This window comes from Canis aureus, chromosome 1 (assembly GCF_053574225.1).
Source record: "Canis aureus isolate CA01 chromosome 1, VMU_Caureus_v.1.0, whole genome shotgun sequence".
Taxonomy (NCBI): Eukaryota; Metazoa; Chordata; class Mammalia; order Carnivora; family Canidae; genus Canis; species Canis aureus.
The window spans coordinates 99737061-99755697 of NC_135611.1; the positions used below are offsets into that span (position 1 = coordinate 99737061).

Sequence of the window (18637 nt, forward strand, 5' to 3'; positions counted from 1 at the left end):
AGTGGTAGGCATGTGTACTTAGCGAAGGAGTTTAGGAATCTGTACCACAAGTAATACCAGACAATAAGCAATCTGTAAATTGAAGTAATTCCATGTAGAGTGGGTGGCCCCAAGGGACAGTGTTTTGTAGATTCAGTTTTGCTGAGAGGCATTCCCCAAATACTGGCAATCACTCCGTGTTATAAAGGAAACCTAAATCACAAATGTTCTAATAGCTCTATTGTTCCAATTCCAGTAAGTTCCACTATTTCTCAAAAGTATTTTTTTTAAATTTTTTTTTATTTATTTATGATAGACACACAGTGAGAGAGAGAGAGGCAGAGACACAGGCAGAGGGTGAAGCAGGCTCCACGCACCGGGAGCCCGACGTGGGGTTCGATCCCGGGTCTCCAGGATCGCGCCCTGGGCCAAAGGCAGGCGCTAAACCGCTGCGCCACCCAGGGATCCCCTCAAAAGTATTTTTTTTAAGATTTATTTATTCATGAGAGACACAAAGAGAGAGTCAGAGACATAAGCAGAAAGAGAAGGAAGCTCCTCACTGAGCGGGGGGGCCTGATGTGGGACTCGATTCCAAGACTCCAGGATCATGAACTGAGCCAAAGGCAGATGCTCAACCACTAAGCCACCCAGGTGCCCCTCTCAGAAGTATTTTTATTCTTAACTTTGGGAATGGGGCAAAAATCTCGTAAATAATAATTACTTTCTAAATTAGATACCTTTCCCTTACCTTACACATTCCCTATCTCCTATCCTACATTATGTTTCCCCATACTACTTTTCTCTAAGTATTACCTACTTTACATATTAGTTTTGTTTACTGTTTCTCCTAGTAGAAAATAAGTTTATGTGGACAGAAATGTTTTGTTCTGTTCACTGATACATATCAAGCAATACAGCAATTCTGCCACTTAGCAGGTATGCACTTTCGTTCCCAGGGCACTTATACCAACATTTACTAGCCGGTATTAATTCTGCTCATTCATTAGTTTAGATTGTCAGCTTCAAGAAGTCAGAAAACTATGTATCTTTTTCAGCATTATATGCTTAGATGCTAATACACTACAAAGCATATAATATGCATTTGATATACATGTATTTATTTATATTTACATTTGTAAACTAGAGCAGGAGAGGTATATTTTGAACCTGGAAAATCTTTTTCTGCCAGAATAGAAGGAAGTGCTCAAAACTATGATGAGGTAAGGGACACCTGCATGGCTCAGTGGTTGAGTGTCTGCCTTTGGCTCAGGACATGATTCCACAGTGTTGGCTCCCTGCTCAGTGGGGAGCCCGCTTCTCCCTCTGCCTGTGTCTCTGCCTTTTCTCTGTGTCTCTCGTGAATAAACAAATAAAATCTTTAAAAAAAAAAAAAGAAAACTAGGGCAGCCCCAGGGGCGCAGTGGTTTAGCGCCGCCTGCAGCCCGGGGTGTGATCCTGGAGACCTGGGATCGAGTACCGTGTCGGGCTCCCTGCATGGAGCCTACTCCTCCCTCTGCCTTTCTCTCTGTCACTCATGAATAAATAAATAAAATCTTAAAAAAAAAAAAAAAAGAAAACTATGATGAGGGAGTATCACATGGATTCAGGAGCCAGTTTGAAGACGTTCCTACTGGTCAAGTCTAAGATAATTTAAACACCAAAATTAATAAAGAAGAGTAAGGATTTATAAATATTCTAAAAAATAATGAAACCATACTATAATAAACAGGCATGTACACAAACACACATGTAGGGGAGAAAGGAGATCTATTTCTTAAGCACAAGGCTTAGTATCTATTGAGATAAGTGGAGGAAGAGCTAGAGTTGAAATATCACCATTTTGCAACCATCACAACAAAGAGCGATCACACAAGAATTACTAGGGGCTAAATCTAGGTAGAAATTTCAATGAAGAGTAGAATCTGCATGGTCATAAGTGTTTGCCCACAGACTGCCTATTATTACAAGAGAGGGAAAAAAAAACAAAACAAAACAAAAAAACCCAAACCACTGATGATACAGTGGAGAATCAAGCAACGGTATGACTCAATGAAAATTACTGCCACCTACAAGGGCAGAGAACTAAGAAGTACAAAATATTAGCTGTATAGTATTTTGCTTGAAAACACATAACAGCAACTGATTGTGAAAAAAAGTCAAAGACAAAATAAGCAACATTTTAATTTGGGATAGGAAAGATAGAAGAACTGTATTTTGCAAAGATGGCAAAAATAATGAAACAAAGTAAGGCTCTGGAGTTGCTCCAAATTAAAGAAATCTATAAAGTCATGACAATTAAATGCAATACTTGACACTAGATTGGATCATGTAACAGGGGAAAAGAAAATGCAAAATATGACATCATCAGATCAACTAACAAATGGGAATAGAGATGGCAAATTAGAAGAAAGTATTGGATCAATGTCAATTTACGAAGTCAATTACTGTGCTGTGAATGTAAGGGAGTATCACTATTCTTAGAAATGTACACTAAGTATATAGGAGAAAAGAGCCATGATAAATGCAATGTGTTCTAAAAAGGCTCCATCAGGAATAGCAGAAGAAACAGTAAAAATCTGGGAAAATACAACAAAACTATTAGTCTTCTCTTAAGTTTTTAAAATTATTTATGATGATCAAAAGTGAGAAAGCACTAGTGATGGGTTTTCAACATGTATGTGTGAACATAATTCCTATGAAAACCACAACAGTTAGCATGGATGAAAGGGAGAAAGGGATGTATGTGGCTGAAAGCTTCCAGATTGTACTCAATCTAACCAGACCACTGAGAGTTAGGGTATACATGCTGCAAAATCCTGAGGCAGCCAATAGAACAGACAAAAACCCACATATGGCCAAAGTCAGTCAATAAAATTAAAATGCAATTGTAAAATAATATTTAAATAATCCAAAAGAAATCAGGAAACCGGAACTGAGGAATAACAAAAAAAAAAAAAAAAAAAAAAAAAAAAACAGACAAGGAAAATGAAGAAAACAAAAAGTAGGTGCATTAATACACAGCTCCGTAAGCATCTATTGGACAGGAAAACTGGAGATTAAGTGTTCAGTTTTACTCTGGTACTAATACCTTTTTAACATGTGAGAGAACAAATTACTTTCCAAAGAATATAGGACCATAAAAAGCAGCAGCTGCATCATTACAGCTTACAGGCCAAAGTGACATATTTTAATCTCCATCAGGTAAGGAAGCAAAAATAAGCTCTGAATGAGGAAGGTAGCCAAGGAAAAAAAACTTAAAAATACCAACACTCCAAGTTTAAACACACACACACACACACACACACACACACTACAGACACTAGACAGTCAGAGAGCCTGACCTATTACATTGATTAAACACAGAACTTCATTTAAAAGTGTACTGAGTCGCAGTCCCTTCACCTCCATTTGCATCTCCATGAAGGACAAACTATTACAGCACACAGTTTTCCATTATCAAAAGACACTGTGTATGTGTTGGCTCTTACAGTTTAAAGAGTGATTGTAATTTATCTATTTTTCCCAAGCATAGTCCAAACTTCACTAAATGTTAAACAGATGTCATGGATTTCTTTCACAGAATTTTGGCAGTGACACATTTCAATTTGAACTAGAATAGTCAGAAGAGTAAAATAATGCCAAATGTCTTTTTCTTAAGGATAATGCAAAACATAAAGAGAAATGTAGAATAAAGATTCTAAAGTTTAAGTAGATCTAAAATCAGAAGAATACAGAATTATTCACTAAAATATTAATATTCACTCTCAGATCTTGCTGGTGGGAATGCAATATGGTATGGTCACTTTGGTAAACAATGTGCCAGTTTATCATAAATTTAAACATGGCAATCACATAACCCAGCAATCCCACTTCTGGTTTTTACCCAAGAGAAAAACTTACATCATACAAACACCTCTAATGAATATTTACAGTTCTATTTATAATCATTGAGAACTGGAAATAGCCCAAATGTCCTCCAATGAGTGAATGGATAAACATGCTAGTATCAGTATATGAAATACTACTCAGAAATGAAAAGATGGATGAATCTCAATTCATTTACTTTATGCTAAGAGACTAGTCTCTATGAAATTTCATTTATTTGACATTTTTAAGGCAAAATCCTAGTGATGATCACAGCAGGATCTGTGCTGATGGAACTGTTCAATATCCTCATTGTGGTGGTAAGCACACAGAAACCAGCCAATCTGAGTAACACAGAAGGAAAAGATTGAAAAAAAAAGAACAGAGCCTCAGAGACATGTGAGACAAGCCAGAGGTTTTATATTCATGTATTCAGAGACCCAGAAGAAGAAATATATATATTTAAGTAACATGTAAAAAATATAGCAAAAAAACAAATTACTATAAAATATTAAAAAATAATCAATCACAGGTGTCTAGGTGGCTCAGTCAATAAAGATCTGCCTTCAGCTCAGGTCATGATCCCAGGGTCCTGGGATCCAACCCAGTGTTAGATTCTCTGCTCAGCAGGAAGTCTACTTCTCCCTCTACCTTTGCCCCTCCCCCCATTTGTGCAAACACCTTCAAGTAAATAAAATCTTTTAAAAAAAGCGGTGCCTGGGTGGCCTAGTGGGTTAAGCATCTGCCTTTGGCTCAGGTCATGATCTTGGGGTTATGGGATCAATCAAGTCCCCCATCAGGATCCCTGCTCTGTTGGAGCCTGCTTCTCTCTCTGCCATTGCCTCTCTCTCTCTCTCTCTCTCTCAAAAATGAATAAAATCTTAAAAAAAAAAATTCAAATAAGAATGCCTGGCTGATTCAGTCAATACAGTATGTGAGTTTTGATGTTGGGGTCATGACTTCAAGCCCCATGCTGGGGGTAGAGTTTACTTAAAAAAAAAAAAAAAAAAAAAAAAACTAATAAAAATATTCAAATTATCCAGAAAACATATGAAAGGAAAACAGCAGAACAAAACAACACAACAGAATATCACTACTAACTGGGTAGACCTCAATCAAAATATTTCAACGATTATATTAAATGTAAATGAATCATAGATCTAAACATAAAAGTATATTTTTTTAAATGTAAGAATTTTTATGACCTGAGGTTACGTAAAGTGACAGACATACCAAAAGTATATAAAATCTTTTTAAAATAAAAATATTTTGCTCTTCGAAGGATAATGTTAAGAAAATGAAAGGACAGGGGTCCCTGGGTGGCTCAGTGGGTTAAGTGTATGACTCTTGATTTAGGCTCAGGTAACGATCTCAGGGTCCTGGGATTGAGACCCACATCAGGCTCCATGCTCAGTGGAGAGTGTGCTTGAGATTCTCTCTCCCTCTGTCCCTCCTCCTGCTCATGCTCTCTTTCTAAAATAATTAAATAAATCTTTTAAAACAGGGACACCTGGGTGGCTCAGTGGTTGAGCATCTGCCTTTGGCTCAGGTCATGATCCTGAGGTCCTGGGATCAAGTCTCACATCAGGCTCCCTGAGGAGAGCCTGCTTCTCCCTCTGCCTGTGTCTCTGCCTCTCTCTCTGTGTGTCAAGAATAAATCAAATTTTACTTTAAAAAAAAAATCTTTTAAAACAAAACAAAAGATAAGCTACAGAATGGGAGAAAATATCTGAAAATCACATATATGACAAAGGACTTGTATGGAGAATATATAAAGAACTCTCAAAACAATAGTAAGAAATCCAAAAACCCAATGAAGCCCTGAGTGGAAGACTAAATAAGAACTTCCTAAGGAGAAACAGATGGCAACTGAGCACATGTAAAGATGCTCACACTATTAGGAAAATGAGATATACTACCCTCCCACTAGTATGGCTTGATTCAGGCACACACAAATACCATGTGCTGGAAGAGCATGCAGAGCTCTCATACACTGCTGGTAAGAATGTAAAATGGCACAAGCCTTTGGAAAACCATCTTGGCCATTTCTTTTTTTCTTTTTTTAAAATTTATTATTTATGATAGTCACAGAGAGAGAGAGAGAGAGAGAGAGAGAGAGAGAGAGGCAGAGACATAGGCAGAGGGAGAAGCAGGCTCCATGCACCGGGAGCCCGATGTGGGATTCGATCCCGGGTCTCCAGGATCGCGCCCTGGGCCAAAGGCAGGTGCCAAACCGCTGCGCCACCCAGGGATCCCCCTTGGCCATTTCTTAATGTACTTAAAATGTACACCTACATATGACCCAAGAATCCAACTTCCAGGTATTCATCTGATATAAGTCCATAAATGTTCTCTAATAGGTCAGAGAGTAAATATTTCAGGCATGCTGGCTACATGGTCTCTGTCATAATTATCTCACTCTGCCACTGTACCATCAAAGTGACTATAGACAATACACAAAGAAATGGGCATGACTGTATTCCAATAAAACTTCTAAAAAATTAGGCAGCTGGTCTGTGAACCAGTTTGCCTATACTTGCCTAAGAGAACTGAAAACTCACATTCACACAAAGCGCTATGCACAAATGTTTACAGCATTTCTATTCATAATAACAAAAAACGGGAAACAACCCAATGTCCCTCAAAGGGTAAATGGATAAGCTGTGGAATTCTCATACAATACACTACTATTGAGCAATAAAAAGGAAAAACCTATTGGTACATGCAAAAACACGGATGAATCTCAAAGGTATTACCTTGAGTGAAATAAGCCAGTCTTAAAGTTTACACACCATGTAATTCCATTCAGAAAAGATAAAAACTACACAGACGAAGAACAGACCAACAATCATCAGAACATATATAGAGAGATTTTATTTATCATGAAAGACACAGAGAGAGAGAGGCAGAAACATAGGCAGAGAGAGAAGCAGACCCCTGCGGGGCCCCAATGTGGGACTCGATCCCAGGACCTCAGGATCACGCCCTGAGCCAAAGGCAGATGCTTAACCACTGAGCTACCCAGGCGTCCCTAAATATTTTTGAAAAGAGAGAGAAGGTAAATTATAAAAAAATAACTGAGAAATGACCAGTCCTGACAGTGAGATGAAAGACCAACAGATGGGCTGAATAGCAGAGGAGACATAATTTGAATAAATAATTGTGCTTTACTGGAATATATATGTAAGGAGATAATCTAGAATAATTATAGGAAAAACTGTTAAAAATGTATTTAAAAAAAACAGGAATATTTTTAAAAGACACAACTTTTACAAATGACAAGAACTGCCCATGAAAATGAAAATTCAGTGGATGGGAGTTAAAAAGCAAATTAGTCAGAACATAAAGAAATAATTTCTGAACTGAAATACAGATCTGAACAATCATGAATAAATACAAAGATACAAAGAAATAGAAAGTGTAAAGGGTAAAACAGATGCAGAAGATGAATAGTGTGTCCCAAATTCTGGAATGAGAATTAGGGAAAAAAAAAATCAATAAAGAGCTCCGCTTCTACTTAGGATATAAAAAGCCTCAGAGAAGACCATCAGCACATAATATCAAGCCAATCTGAATATTCCATAAAACCATACCCTTTCTTGAGTCCATTAGAGACCCAAAGTCACAAAGCAACCAAGTAAATAAAAATTTTCTCCCTCAAAGGAAAGACATGACACAAATTGTTCACTCTTGGCTAAACTTAGGGGAGGATAGAAGCCCCCCCATACAAACAGGTAGCAAGAAATTAGCTTCTATTTCAGCAAACCTTAGGGACATGTATGAGATAGCATGTCTTTTTGGAATAGATAGGAACCCCAGGCACAAAGGGACACCACCAGAGAAACCAGGGTCCTGTCCATGGCACAGAAATGAAGAGGTGATCAGTCACTGCTAGGGAACCAAATGAGGCTAGAACTCTTCTCTTATGGGTACCAAAATCCCTGAACCACTAAAAAAGAGGCAGCAAAGCAATGAAGAAAAAAATCCCTTGCTTCCAAGGGAGGAGCACAAGTCAAACCCATCCGACTTTGGTAGAAGGACAGAAAACACTCCTGTTACCAAGACAAAGATCCACTGCTTCAGGAAGAGGGGCAGTGGCAGAGACCACCTGTTCCCTGGGAGGGCCCAGAGACCCACTGGGCCCAGGGTCCCACACTAATACCAAGCATCCATCTGCTACCCACGAGGAGAGGGACAAGGAACTCTCTCCTGCCCAAGACCAAGCCCAGATGCAGGCTGGCTTTGGCGACACTGGGAGGAGAAGCAGGAACACTGAGGAGCCCAGAGTGGCAGTGGATCATGAAAATACAGAAGTCCCATTATTCCTACCGTGAGCATGGCACGAGTAATAAGCATCTACAACTGCTACTGGGGGAACGTCCAGTGTGTGGAGAGACGTTCCCATAAGAAAGGCAGAAAGAGGGCAGCCCAGGTGGCTCAGCGATTTAGCGCCAACTTCAGCCCAGGGTGTGATCCTGGGGACCCAGGATCAAGACCCACATTGGGCTCCCTGCATGGAACCTGCTTCTCCCTTTGCCTGTGTCTCTGCCTCTCTCTCTCTCTCTCTCTCTGTCTGAATAAATAAATGAATGAATAAATAAAATCTTAAAAAAAAAAAAAAAAAGGCAGAAAGCTCCTGGAACACCGAGGAGAACCCTCCAGCTCCCAAAACCCCATTCTAAGCATAAGGAAGAACTGAACTTGAATTTGCATCCACAGCTGGAAGAATTTGAAACCTGTGGTGATATGGAGCCTGAAGACAAGGAAAACAATCAAAATCCCAAACACAGCTCAACTGCTGAAAACCTTTGATTAACCTCACACTAACAGCATGATAAAAGAAATGTGTCCACTTCTCAACATAAACACTATTTGCTTCAGTCTCTGTTTTCCACAGATAATGTCCATTATACAATTAAAAAAAAAGAAAGAGGGATGCCTGGGTGGCTCAGTGGTTGAGCATCTGCCTTCAGCTCAGGTGATGATCCCAGAGTTCCAGAATCAAGTCCCACCTGCTTCTTCCTCTATGTCTCTGCCTCTCTCTCTGTGTGTCTCTCATGAAAAAGTAAATAAAATCTAAAGAAAGAAAGAAAGAAAGAAAGAAAGAAAGAAAGAAAGAAAGAAAGAAAGAAAGAAAGAAAGAAAGAAAGAAAGAAAGAAAAGAAAAAAGAAAAGAAAAGAAAAGAAAAGAAAAGAAAAAAGAAAAAAAAGAAAAGAAAAGAAAAATCATAACATACAAAAATTCAGGAAAAAAAAAAAAAAAAAACAACCCAGATTCAGCAGAATCAGGTTCAAAGATGACCCAGACATTGGCACTATCAGACAGGGATATTAAAATAACCTTGATCAGAAGTCAAAAAGACAAAAATAAGAATGGAAGGTGTCAGGGGCTGAGTGGAGAGGAAGATGGGAAGTGACTGATGCATATTGAGTTTCAGTTTTACAAGATGAAAGGGTTATGAAGATAGATCATGGTGCACACACAGTTAAATACATTCTGGGGGTGCCTGGGTGGTTCATCGTCTACCTTCAGGTCATGATCCCAGAGGATCCTGGGATCGAGTGCTGCATCAGGCTTCCTGCTCAGCACTTCTCTCTCTCCCCACTTGTGCTCTCTTAGATAAATAAAATCTTAAAAAAAAAAAAAAATCCTGAATGTATTTAACACTACTGAACTGTACCCTTAAAAATAGTTAGAAGGTAGTTATATGTATTTTACCATAATTTTAAAAATGAGGGAGGGAAAAGGATCTAGTACAAAGATATATGAAACAGTATTGTATCTTGAATGTGGTGGTAGACTTACAAAGCTACAGAAGTGATAAAATTGCATAGAACACACATACATAAGTGTTTATAAAAATAGTAAAACCTGAAAAAGCTCTATGGGTTTTACTAATGTCAATTTTCTTTTTTTTTTTTTTTTAATGTCAATTTTCTGGACGTGTGGATATACTTTAATGACATGAGACATAACCATTGTCAGAGGCTCGATGAAGGATATGTAGAATCTCCTTGAAAAAAATGTTTAATAACTTCTTGTGAATCTATAATTATTTCAAAATTAAAACTTTAAAAATGTGTGTGCCAAGATATGAAATAAGATTGGTAAGATATTGATAATTGTTGAAGGTGTGCAGCTACAGGTTACTTATACTATTATTTTTACATAGATATGAAAACTTCCAAAATGAAACACTAAAGAAAAAATAGCTATGATCAATATGTTAAAAGACCTAGTGGAAAAGTACAAATGCATCAACAAGTGGGGAATTTCAGTAGAGAGAGAGAAATTAAAAATTAAATGAGGGACACCTGGATAGCTCAGCGGCTGAGCGTCTGCCTTCAGCCCAGGGTATGATCTCAGAGACCTGGGATCGAGTCCCACATCGGGCTCCCTGTAGGAAGCCTGTTTCTCCCTCTGCCTGTGTTTCTCTGCCTCTGTCTCTCATGAATAAATAAAATAAAATCTTAAAAAAAAAAAAAATTAAATGAAAATCCTAGAAATAAAAACATAACATTAGGGACGCCTGGGTGGCTCAGTGGGATGCCTGGGTGGCTCAGAGGTTGAGTGTCTGTCTGCCTTAGGTTCAGGGCATGATCCTGAAGCTCAGGGATCCAGTTCCACACTGGGCTCAGAAGAAGCCTGCTTCTCCCTCTGCCTCTGTCTCTGCCTCTCTCTGTGTCTCTCATGAAAAATAAATAAATCTTTAAAAACATGATATTAGAGGTGAAGAATTCTTTCAATGGGCTCACTGGCAGGTGGGACTTCAGCTAAGGAAAGAATCTGTGAACTCAAAGATAGAGTAATAGAAATTATCCAAACTGAAATAAATGCAAAGAAAAAAGAAAGAGTAAAAGAAATAGAACAAAGCATTCAAACCCTGAGACAATATACCAAATGCCCTGATATATGTGCAATGAGCACTGCAGAAGAATAGAAAACAGGACAGAAGAAGTATTTGAAAAGCTGTGGTTTAGAATTTTCACACTAACACACCCTAAAAATAACACAAACTGTGGAAAAACATTAAAAGGTTTCAAGTCCCAAAAGACAAAATTAACAATTACAGCAGACTTCTTGTCATGACCTATATAATCCAGAAGACACGGGAGGAGTATCTTCAAAGATGTGGAAGAAAAACTGCCACTCCAGTTGTCAGTCGTCAACACCACATTCCTAGTTTTCCTCCCACCTCTCATACGGTTGTTCCTAGTCCAGTTTCTCTACTGGACCCTCTCTTCCTTCAGCAGTACAGTCAGAATTCCACACGGTCCCCTATTTCTCTCTATTCTCTCCATAGGCAATCTCATTCCTCGAGTGCAAGGCTTTAACTTCTACCCACTGGCAGAAAACTCTGGGGGTCCATCTCCTAGGGCCTCACGTACTTGGCAGGCCTCATGTCAGAGCACGCCCCAGCTGGCACCCTGCTCCAGTCACTCTCACCTCCTGTCAGTTGCTCACTGACAGCATGCTCCCTCCTTGCACAGTGCCTACACACAACTATTGTGTCGAGGACCTCTTTGTTAGTTTACACCTACACATTTTTCAGATGTTGGCTCAATTTTCAGGAAATGATGCTGTCTGTATTCTCCACAAAAGTCAGATTCCTGATGCAGGCTTCAATAACATTATGTAACTCTTCTCAGCAGCACTGAGCACAGCCACAATTTTAGATTTCTACCATTATTTACCTTACAACTTCACCAATAGGCTATAAACCCCACATGTATCAAAGATTTTATCTGTTCTTCCTCACATTTTAATGCCAAGCACACAGTTAATCTGTAACACATTTTCATTGAATGAAAAAAGGATATAGAGACTATGGGCTTAATATATAAGCCATATATATGAAATAAATATAAGCCATTATAATATAATGTTATACTTTCAGAGACATTTTGATATTTACTTATCAAAAAAAGAAAGAGTAAACTTAAAACTGTAGAGTGAAAACAATCCCTAAAAAAATAAAAATTTACAATATCTTACCTAGACACAAATTCACTTAATTCTGAATATTCGGTGGGCTCCATTATTATGTTGAGGTCAGTAATAACAGAAGACAAACTCTCCTTATTCTAAAATAAAAAAGTTTATATATCAGAACGCAATAAACATTTAAATATAAAGACAAAAATAGTTTTAAAACATGCAAAATGAAATGCCATCAGGCAATAGGAAAGGTAATCAAGAAAAGGCATGGAAATTATTGGTTATTTGTTAAAAAAATAAAATCAGATCTTTACTCCAGACCAAAAACCAAAATGAACTCCAAATGACTTACTTAAATGTAAACACTAAGACCATAAATATTAACAGAAAATACAGACATTTAACTGATTACTGAATAAAGAACTTTCTAAGCAAATAGAAAAAACATAAGCAAATATAATCACATAAAAAACTCAATATTTATATATAAATGACTTTACAACTAAAAAAGAAAAAATAAACGAATGAAGATTTTTTACCATAAACATGACAATGGGAAATGAAAACTGAAAAGAACTAAAGTAAAATACATGAATTAAAAACTCAAACGAAGGGGATCCCTGGGTGGCTCAATGGTTTAGCGTCTGCCTTCAGCCCAGGGTGTGATCCTGGGGACCTGGGATCGAGTCCCACATCGGGCTCCCTGCATGGAGCCTGCTTCTCCCTCTGCCTGTGTCTGCCTCTGTCTCTCATAAAAAAATAAGTAAAATTTAAAAAAAATAAAAATAAAAAATAAAAACTCAAATGTAAAAACTTACGTGGAAAAAAATATTCAATCTCACTAGGAAAAAGACAAATGTGAATTAAACCAAGGAGATAAAATTTTTACCTATAAAATCAGTTTGACAATGCATATTTTAAAATATGCATATTCTCTGTACCAGCAGTTTGACTTCAAGTGTTGATCTTAAGATAGCAAGGAATGAGCACAAAGACTGTGGCTGCCAGCCCAGGTGGCTCAGCAGTTTAGCACCGCCTTCAGCCCAGGGCCTGATCCTGGAGATGGAGGAATCGAGTCCCACGTCAGGCTCCCTGCATGGAGCCTGCTTCTCCCTCTGCCTGTGTCTCTGTTTCTGTCTCTCTCTCTCTGTGTGTCTCTCATGAATAAATTAAAAAATCTTAAAAAAAAAAAAAAAAAAAAGACTGGCTGCCTATTACAAAACCCAGAAACAATTCTATATTCAATACTGGGGATTGTGAAATAAAAAATATTTTTATCTATAAATTCAGGTTTTCTCCGTTAGTAATTTTTCTTCTATAGTTGCCTATCTTGTTTCTTTTCCTGTTTTCATAAAAATCATATTGACTCTTCATGGTCTTCCAGATGATTCTTTTCAATTGCTCTTGCAGGTGATTTTTCAAGATTGTCCTCTATATACACCTCCTGGTTATTTCCAAAGTAGTTCTCAGCACAATAATCAGCTGCTGCTTCTTTCTTTCTCTCGGCTCTCTTTCCTCCTATTCAATTTTCTTTACATGTTTTCATCTGATAGTAAGAGCAGGTTTATAGAGTGTGTTCCTGTATTTCCTGGATTCTTTCAAAATGAACTTATCTTCACTTCCTTATTAATTCGTTTCATGACAGTATGTTTGCATAACTCCCAAATGAAGATTAAAAACACTTGGCACCACATTTGCACTCTTGTCTGGGGCTACTATGTGTTCATGGGAATAGATCTAGCAACTTTCAGTGTTTCCTAAGAACAAAGTCAGTGGACACTTCTTGACACTTCCCATTTGTCTGGGCACTCTCTGACTTGTCTCTGTACTTTTAGTGGCTAGAGAAATTGAAACTGATATCTTTGTTTAGTTTTTCAGCTGCCTGAAGATACAGTGGAAACTGTTAGGAACAGCTACAGTTTAGGTAGACTGGCTGTCTGTGTGCATCTACCACCATATCTAATCAAAAACAAATTCCATAGACACTCTTACAACTCAAAATAAAATGACAACCCAATTAAAAACTGGGCAAAAGACCTCAAATAGATATATCTTCAAAGAAGTACAAATGGGCAGACAGCAACTGAAATAATTCCTAACATCATTAGTCATCATCAGGTCATTCCATTTGACCCAGTAATTCTATTCTATTCTTAGATATACAGCCAAATGAAAATATATGCCTTCTTATACACTTACACATGAATGATTACAGCAACATTAATATCCAAAAGATGAAAACAGCCCAAATGCCCATCAACTTATAAATGAGTAACAAAATTGTCATATATCCACACTATGGAATATTATTCAATCACAAAATGAAAAGAATGAAGTAATGATATCTACATGAACAAACCCTGAAAACATCAATCACCTTAAGTGAAAGAAGCCAGTCAACTTAAGTCTATAGTTCTCATTTTTCTCTAAAACTTAAGAATTGTGGGTACAGACATCAGGAAAAGATCCTATTAACTTTCCATAATTTATATACTGCTAATAAATTTAGCACACTGCATCAGACATCAATGTTTTTTTTCATTTGGGTTTGAATGTCAATATATCAGGTACATTTTCCTTAGAGCCTGTGATATGGGATTATATTATTTTTTACTAATGTATAACTGACAAAGAACATATTTCAGGTATACAACATAATGACTCAGTATATGTATATATTGCAAAATGTTCACCAAAGTCTAATTAACATTCATCACAATATATACTTACAATTTTTTTTGTAAGATTTTATTTTTAAGTAATCTCTACACCCAACATGGGGCTTGAATTTACAACCCAAAGACCAACAGTCTCATGCTCCACTGACTGAGCCAGCCAGGCACACCACAAATTTTTTGTTAAATGATGTTTTAAGGTTTAACCACTTAGCAATTTTGAAATAAGCAATTAAGTATTAACTACAGTTGCCATGGGTCCCCATGACTAATTTAAAGCTAAAATTTTGCACCTTTTCAGTCTCTTCACCCACATTGCACACAACCCCAGTACCCGGCCTCTGGCAACCATGAATCTGATCTCTTTATCTTTGAGCTTTGTCATTTTTTTAATGTTTTTGGCTTTCTTAGATTCTACATATAAGTGAGATCATATGGTATTTGTCTTTTCCTAACTTATTTCACTTAGCACAATGCTCTTATAGTCCATCTAGGTTATCACAAACGGCAAGATTTTATTGTTTTTCAAGATTTTTTTTTTTAATCTGAGAGAGCGTGTGTGCGCGCACATGCATACATATGTGCACATAAGCTTGGAGGGGACAAGCAAAGGGAAAGGGAGAAGCAGCCTCCCTGCTGAGCAGGGGGCCCAACATGGGGCTGGATCTCGTGATCTTGGATTCATGACCTGAGCTGAAGGTAGACGCTTAACTGAGACACCAAGGAACCCCTCATTCTTTTTTAATAAATGAATAATATTCCAATATATGTATCACATTTTCTTTACTCATTCATCTGTGTATGGATACTTGGGTTGTTTCCATATCTTGGCTACTGTAAATAATGCAATGAGCATGAGAGTACAGATATCTTTTTTAGTGTTTTTTTTTTTCCTTCAGATAAATACCTGGAAGTGGAACTGCTGGATCATGTGGTAGTTCTATTTTTAACCTCTGAAGGAACCCCCATACTCTTTTCCATACTGACCACATGAACTTACATTCCCACCAACAGTACATAAGGCTTCCCTTTCCATCCTGGCCATTACTTTTTATTTCTTGTCTTCTTGATAATAGCCATCCTAATAGGTATGTGGTGATATTTCATTGTAGTACTGATTTCTATTCCTTGACTTTTTCATGTTTTCACATATCTGTTTGGCCATCTGTAGGTCTTCTTTGAAAAATGTCTATTCAGGTCCTCTGCTCATTTTTATTTATTTATTTTTTTTCTTTTTCTCTGCTCATTTTTATTTATTTTTAATTTTTTCCTTTTTCTCTGCTCATTTTTAAAACAAACTAGTTATTCTGTAATTGAGTTATGTGAGGTTTTTTTTTTAAAGATTTTATTTATTTATTCTTGAGAGAGAGAGAGACCGAGAGAGAGGCAAAGAAACAGGCAGAGGGAGAAGCAGGTTCCCTGCAGGAAGCCCGACATGGGCCTCGATCCAAGGACCCTGGGATCATGCCCTGTGTCAAAGAGAGAAGCTCAACCACTGAGACACCCAGATGCCGAGTTATAGTAGTTCTTTACAGATTTTGGGTATCAACCCGAACCCCAACCCCAACAAATGAATTGGCAATATTTTCTCCCATTCGGTAGGCTGACTTTTCATTCTGTTGATGGTTTCCTTTGCTGTAGGGAAATGTTTTGGTCTGATGTCCTATTTGTTGATTTTTGCTTTTGTTGTTTTGGCTTTTGGTATCAAACAAAAAAATCCACACCAGGGTACGTCAAGGAGCTCACCACCTATGTTTTCTCCTAGGATATTTATGGTTTCCAATCTTACATTCAAGCCTTTAACCCATCTTGAGTTCAATTTTGTCTATGTTCTAAGGCAGTGTTCCAGTCTCACTCTTTTACATGTGTCTGACCAGGTTTCTCTTTTTTTTTTTTTTTTTGATAGTCACACAGAGAGAGAGAGAGAGAGAGGGGCAGAGACACAGGCAGAGGGAGAAGCAGGCTCATGCACCGGGAGCCCGACGTGGGATTCGATCCCGGGTCTCCAGGATCGTGCCCTGGGCCAAAGGCAGGCGCCAAACTGCTGCGCCACCCAGGGATCCCTCTGTCCAGGTTTCTGAACACCATTTAGCAGTCCTTTCCCCACTGTATGTTTTTGACTATCAAATTAATTTACCACATAAGTGTGGGTTTACTTCTGGGTTCTCAATTCTATTAATCTTTTCATGTCAATACCATACTGTTTTGATTACTACAGCTTTGTAATACAACTTGAAATCAGGAAGCATCATGCTACCAGGTTTGTTCTTTCACAAGATTTCATTGGCTATTAGGGATCTTCTGTGGTTCCATACCCATTTTTAGAATTCTGTTTTCTATTTTTGCAAAAACTCCCACTGGAATTTTGACAGAGATCGGACTTGAATTCATAGATTCCTTTCAGTACCATGGACATTTAAAAAATATTAATTCTCCCAATCCATGAGCACAGACTATCTTCCCACTTATTTGTGTCTTCTTAATTTCTCTCATCAGTGTCTTAATAGTTTTCAGGTCTTTGATCTCCTTGGTTATGTGTATCTCTAGATGTTTCAATCTTTTTGATGCAATTGTTTTTTAATTTTTCTTCCTCATAGGTTATTATTAGTGTACAGAAACAGATTTTTGTATATTGATTTTGTATCTTATAATTTTACTGAATTCATTTATTAGTTCTAATAATTTCTTGCTGGATTTTTTAGAGATTTATATATAGAGAGAGTACCATGTCATCTTCAAATAGTGACAATTTTACTTCTTCCTTTCCAATGTGAATTCCTTTTACTCCTGTTTCTTCCCTAACTGCTCTGGCTAGGATTTCCAATACTATATTGAATAAAAGTGGCGTGGGTAAGCATCCCTGTCCTGTTTCTGACCTCAGAGGAAAAGCTTTCATCTCTTCACTACTGACTATGATGTGGGTTTCTAATATATGCCTTTATTATGTTGTGGTATGTTCCCTCTATACCTAATTTCCTGGGAGTTTACATAAAAAAGGGATGTTTGATTTTTGTAAAATGTCTTTTCTGTCTCTATTGAGATGATCATGTGATTTCTATTCTTCATTTTGTTCATGTGATATATCACATTGATTACTGCAATTATTAAATCATTTTTGCACCTTGGAATTAACCCCACTTAACCAAGATGTATGATCCTTTTAACATACTGTTGAATTCAGTTTGTTAATATTTTGTTGAGGGTTTCTGCATTTAGGTTCATTGCAGATATTGGCATGTAATTTTATTTTCTTGTGGGCCTTGACTGATTTTGGTATCAGGGTAATGCAGGGCTCCTAAAATGAATTCATGAGCCTTCCCTCTTTTTTCTTTTATTAGAGAAAGTTTGATATTAATTTTTCTTTGAATATTTAGTAGAAATCACCAGTAAACCTTTCTGGTCTTGAACTTTTGTTTGTTGGAAGGTTTTCAATTCCTGATTTAATCTTACCAGTAATCAGTCTCTTCAGATTATTGCTTCTTAACTCAGTCTTGGGGGTTATAGGTTTCTGGGAATTGATCCATTTCTTTTAGATTGTTCAATTTGTTGGCATATCATTGTATTATTTTCATATTTTCCTTTCTATTTTTGTGGTTTCAGCTTTAACATCTCTTTCACTTCTGATGGAGTTCTCTTTTTACGTGGTGAGTCTAACCAAAGGTTTGCGTATTTTTGTTTATCTTTCAAAGAACTTGCTCTTAGTTTCATTTGTCCTTTCTACTGCCTTTTTAGACTCATTTATTTCTGCTTTAAGCTTTATTATTTCCTTCCAACTTGGGCTCCATTTGTTCTTATTTTCTAGGCCACTGAGGTATTAAGGTAGGTTGTCTAAAAATTTTTGTTCTTGAAGTATAAATTCATAGCTATGAACTTCCCTCTTAGAATTTCTTTAGCTGTATCCTATAACTTTGCTATGTTGTACTTTTATTTCCCCTTGTCTCAAGGTATTTTATTATTTCTCATTTACTTAGTTAACCTATAAATTTTTTCATAGCATGCTGTTTAATCTCCACACATTTGTGAAGTTTCCAGTTTTGTTCTTGCAACTGTGGTCAGAAAAGATACTTGCTAATCATCTTAAACTGTCGAGACTTGTTTTGTGACAGAACATTTAATCTATCCTGGAGAACGTTCCATGTGCACTTGAGAAGAATGTATTCTGTTGTTTGTGAATGGAATG

At 37.2% G+C, this 18637-nt stretch overlaps 1 protein-coding gene across 4 annotated transcripts in view; it reads right to left on the reverse strand.

Annotated features, from left to right (window-relative positions):
* Window positions 1-18637, reverse strand: part of CENPP (centromere protein P) — a 222945-nt gene that overhangs the window by 179601 nt on the left and 24707 nt on the right. For all 4 annotated transcript variants that reach the window (XM_077911155.1, XM_077911128.1, XM_077911137.1 and 1 more), the window contains one exon: window positions 11840-11928. In XM_077911155.1, coding sequence (XP_077767281.1) covers window positions 11840-11928 — 89 coding nt within the window. The remainder of the gene's footprint in view (window positions 1-11839; window positions 11929-18637) is intronic.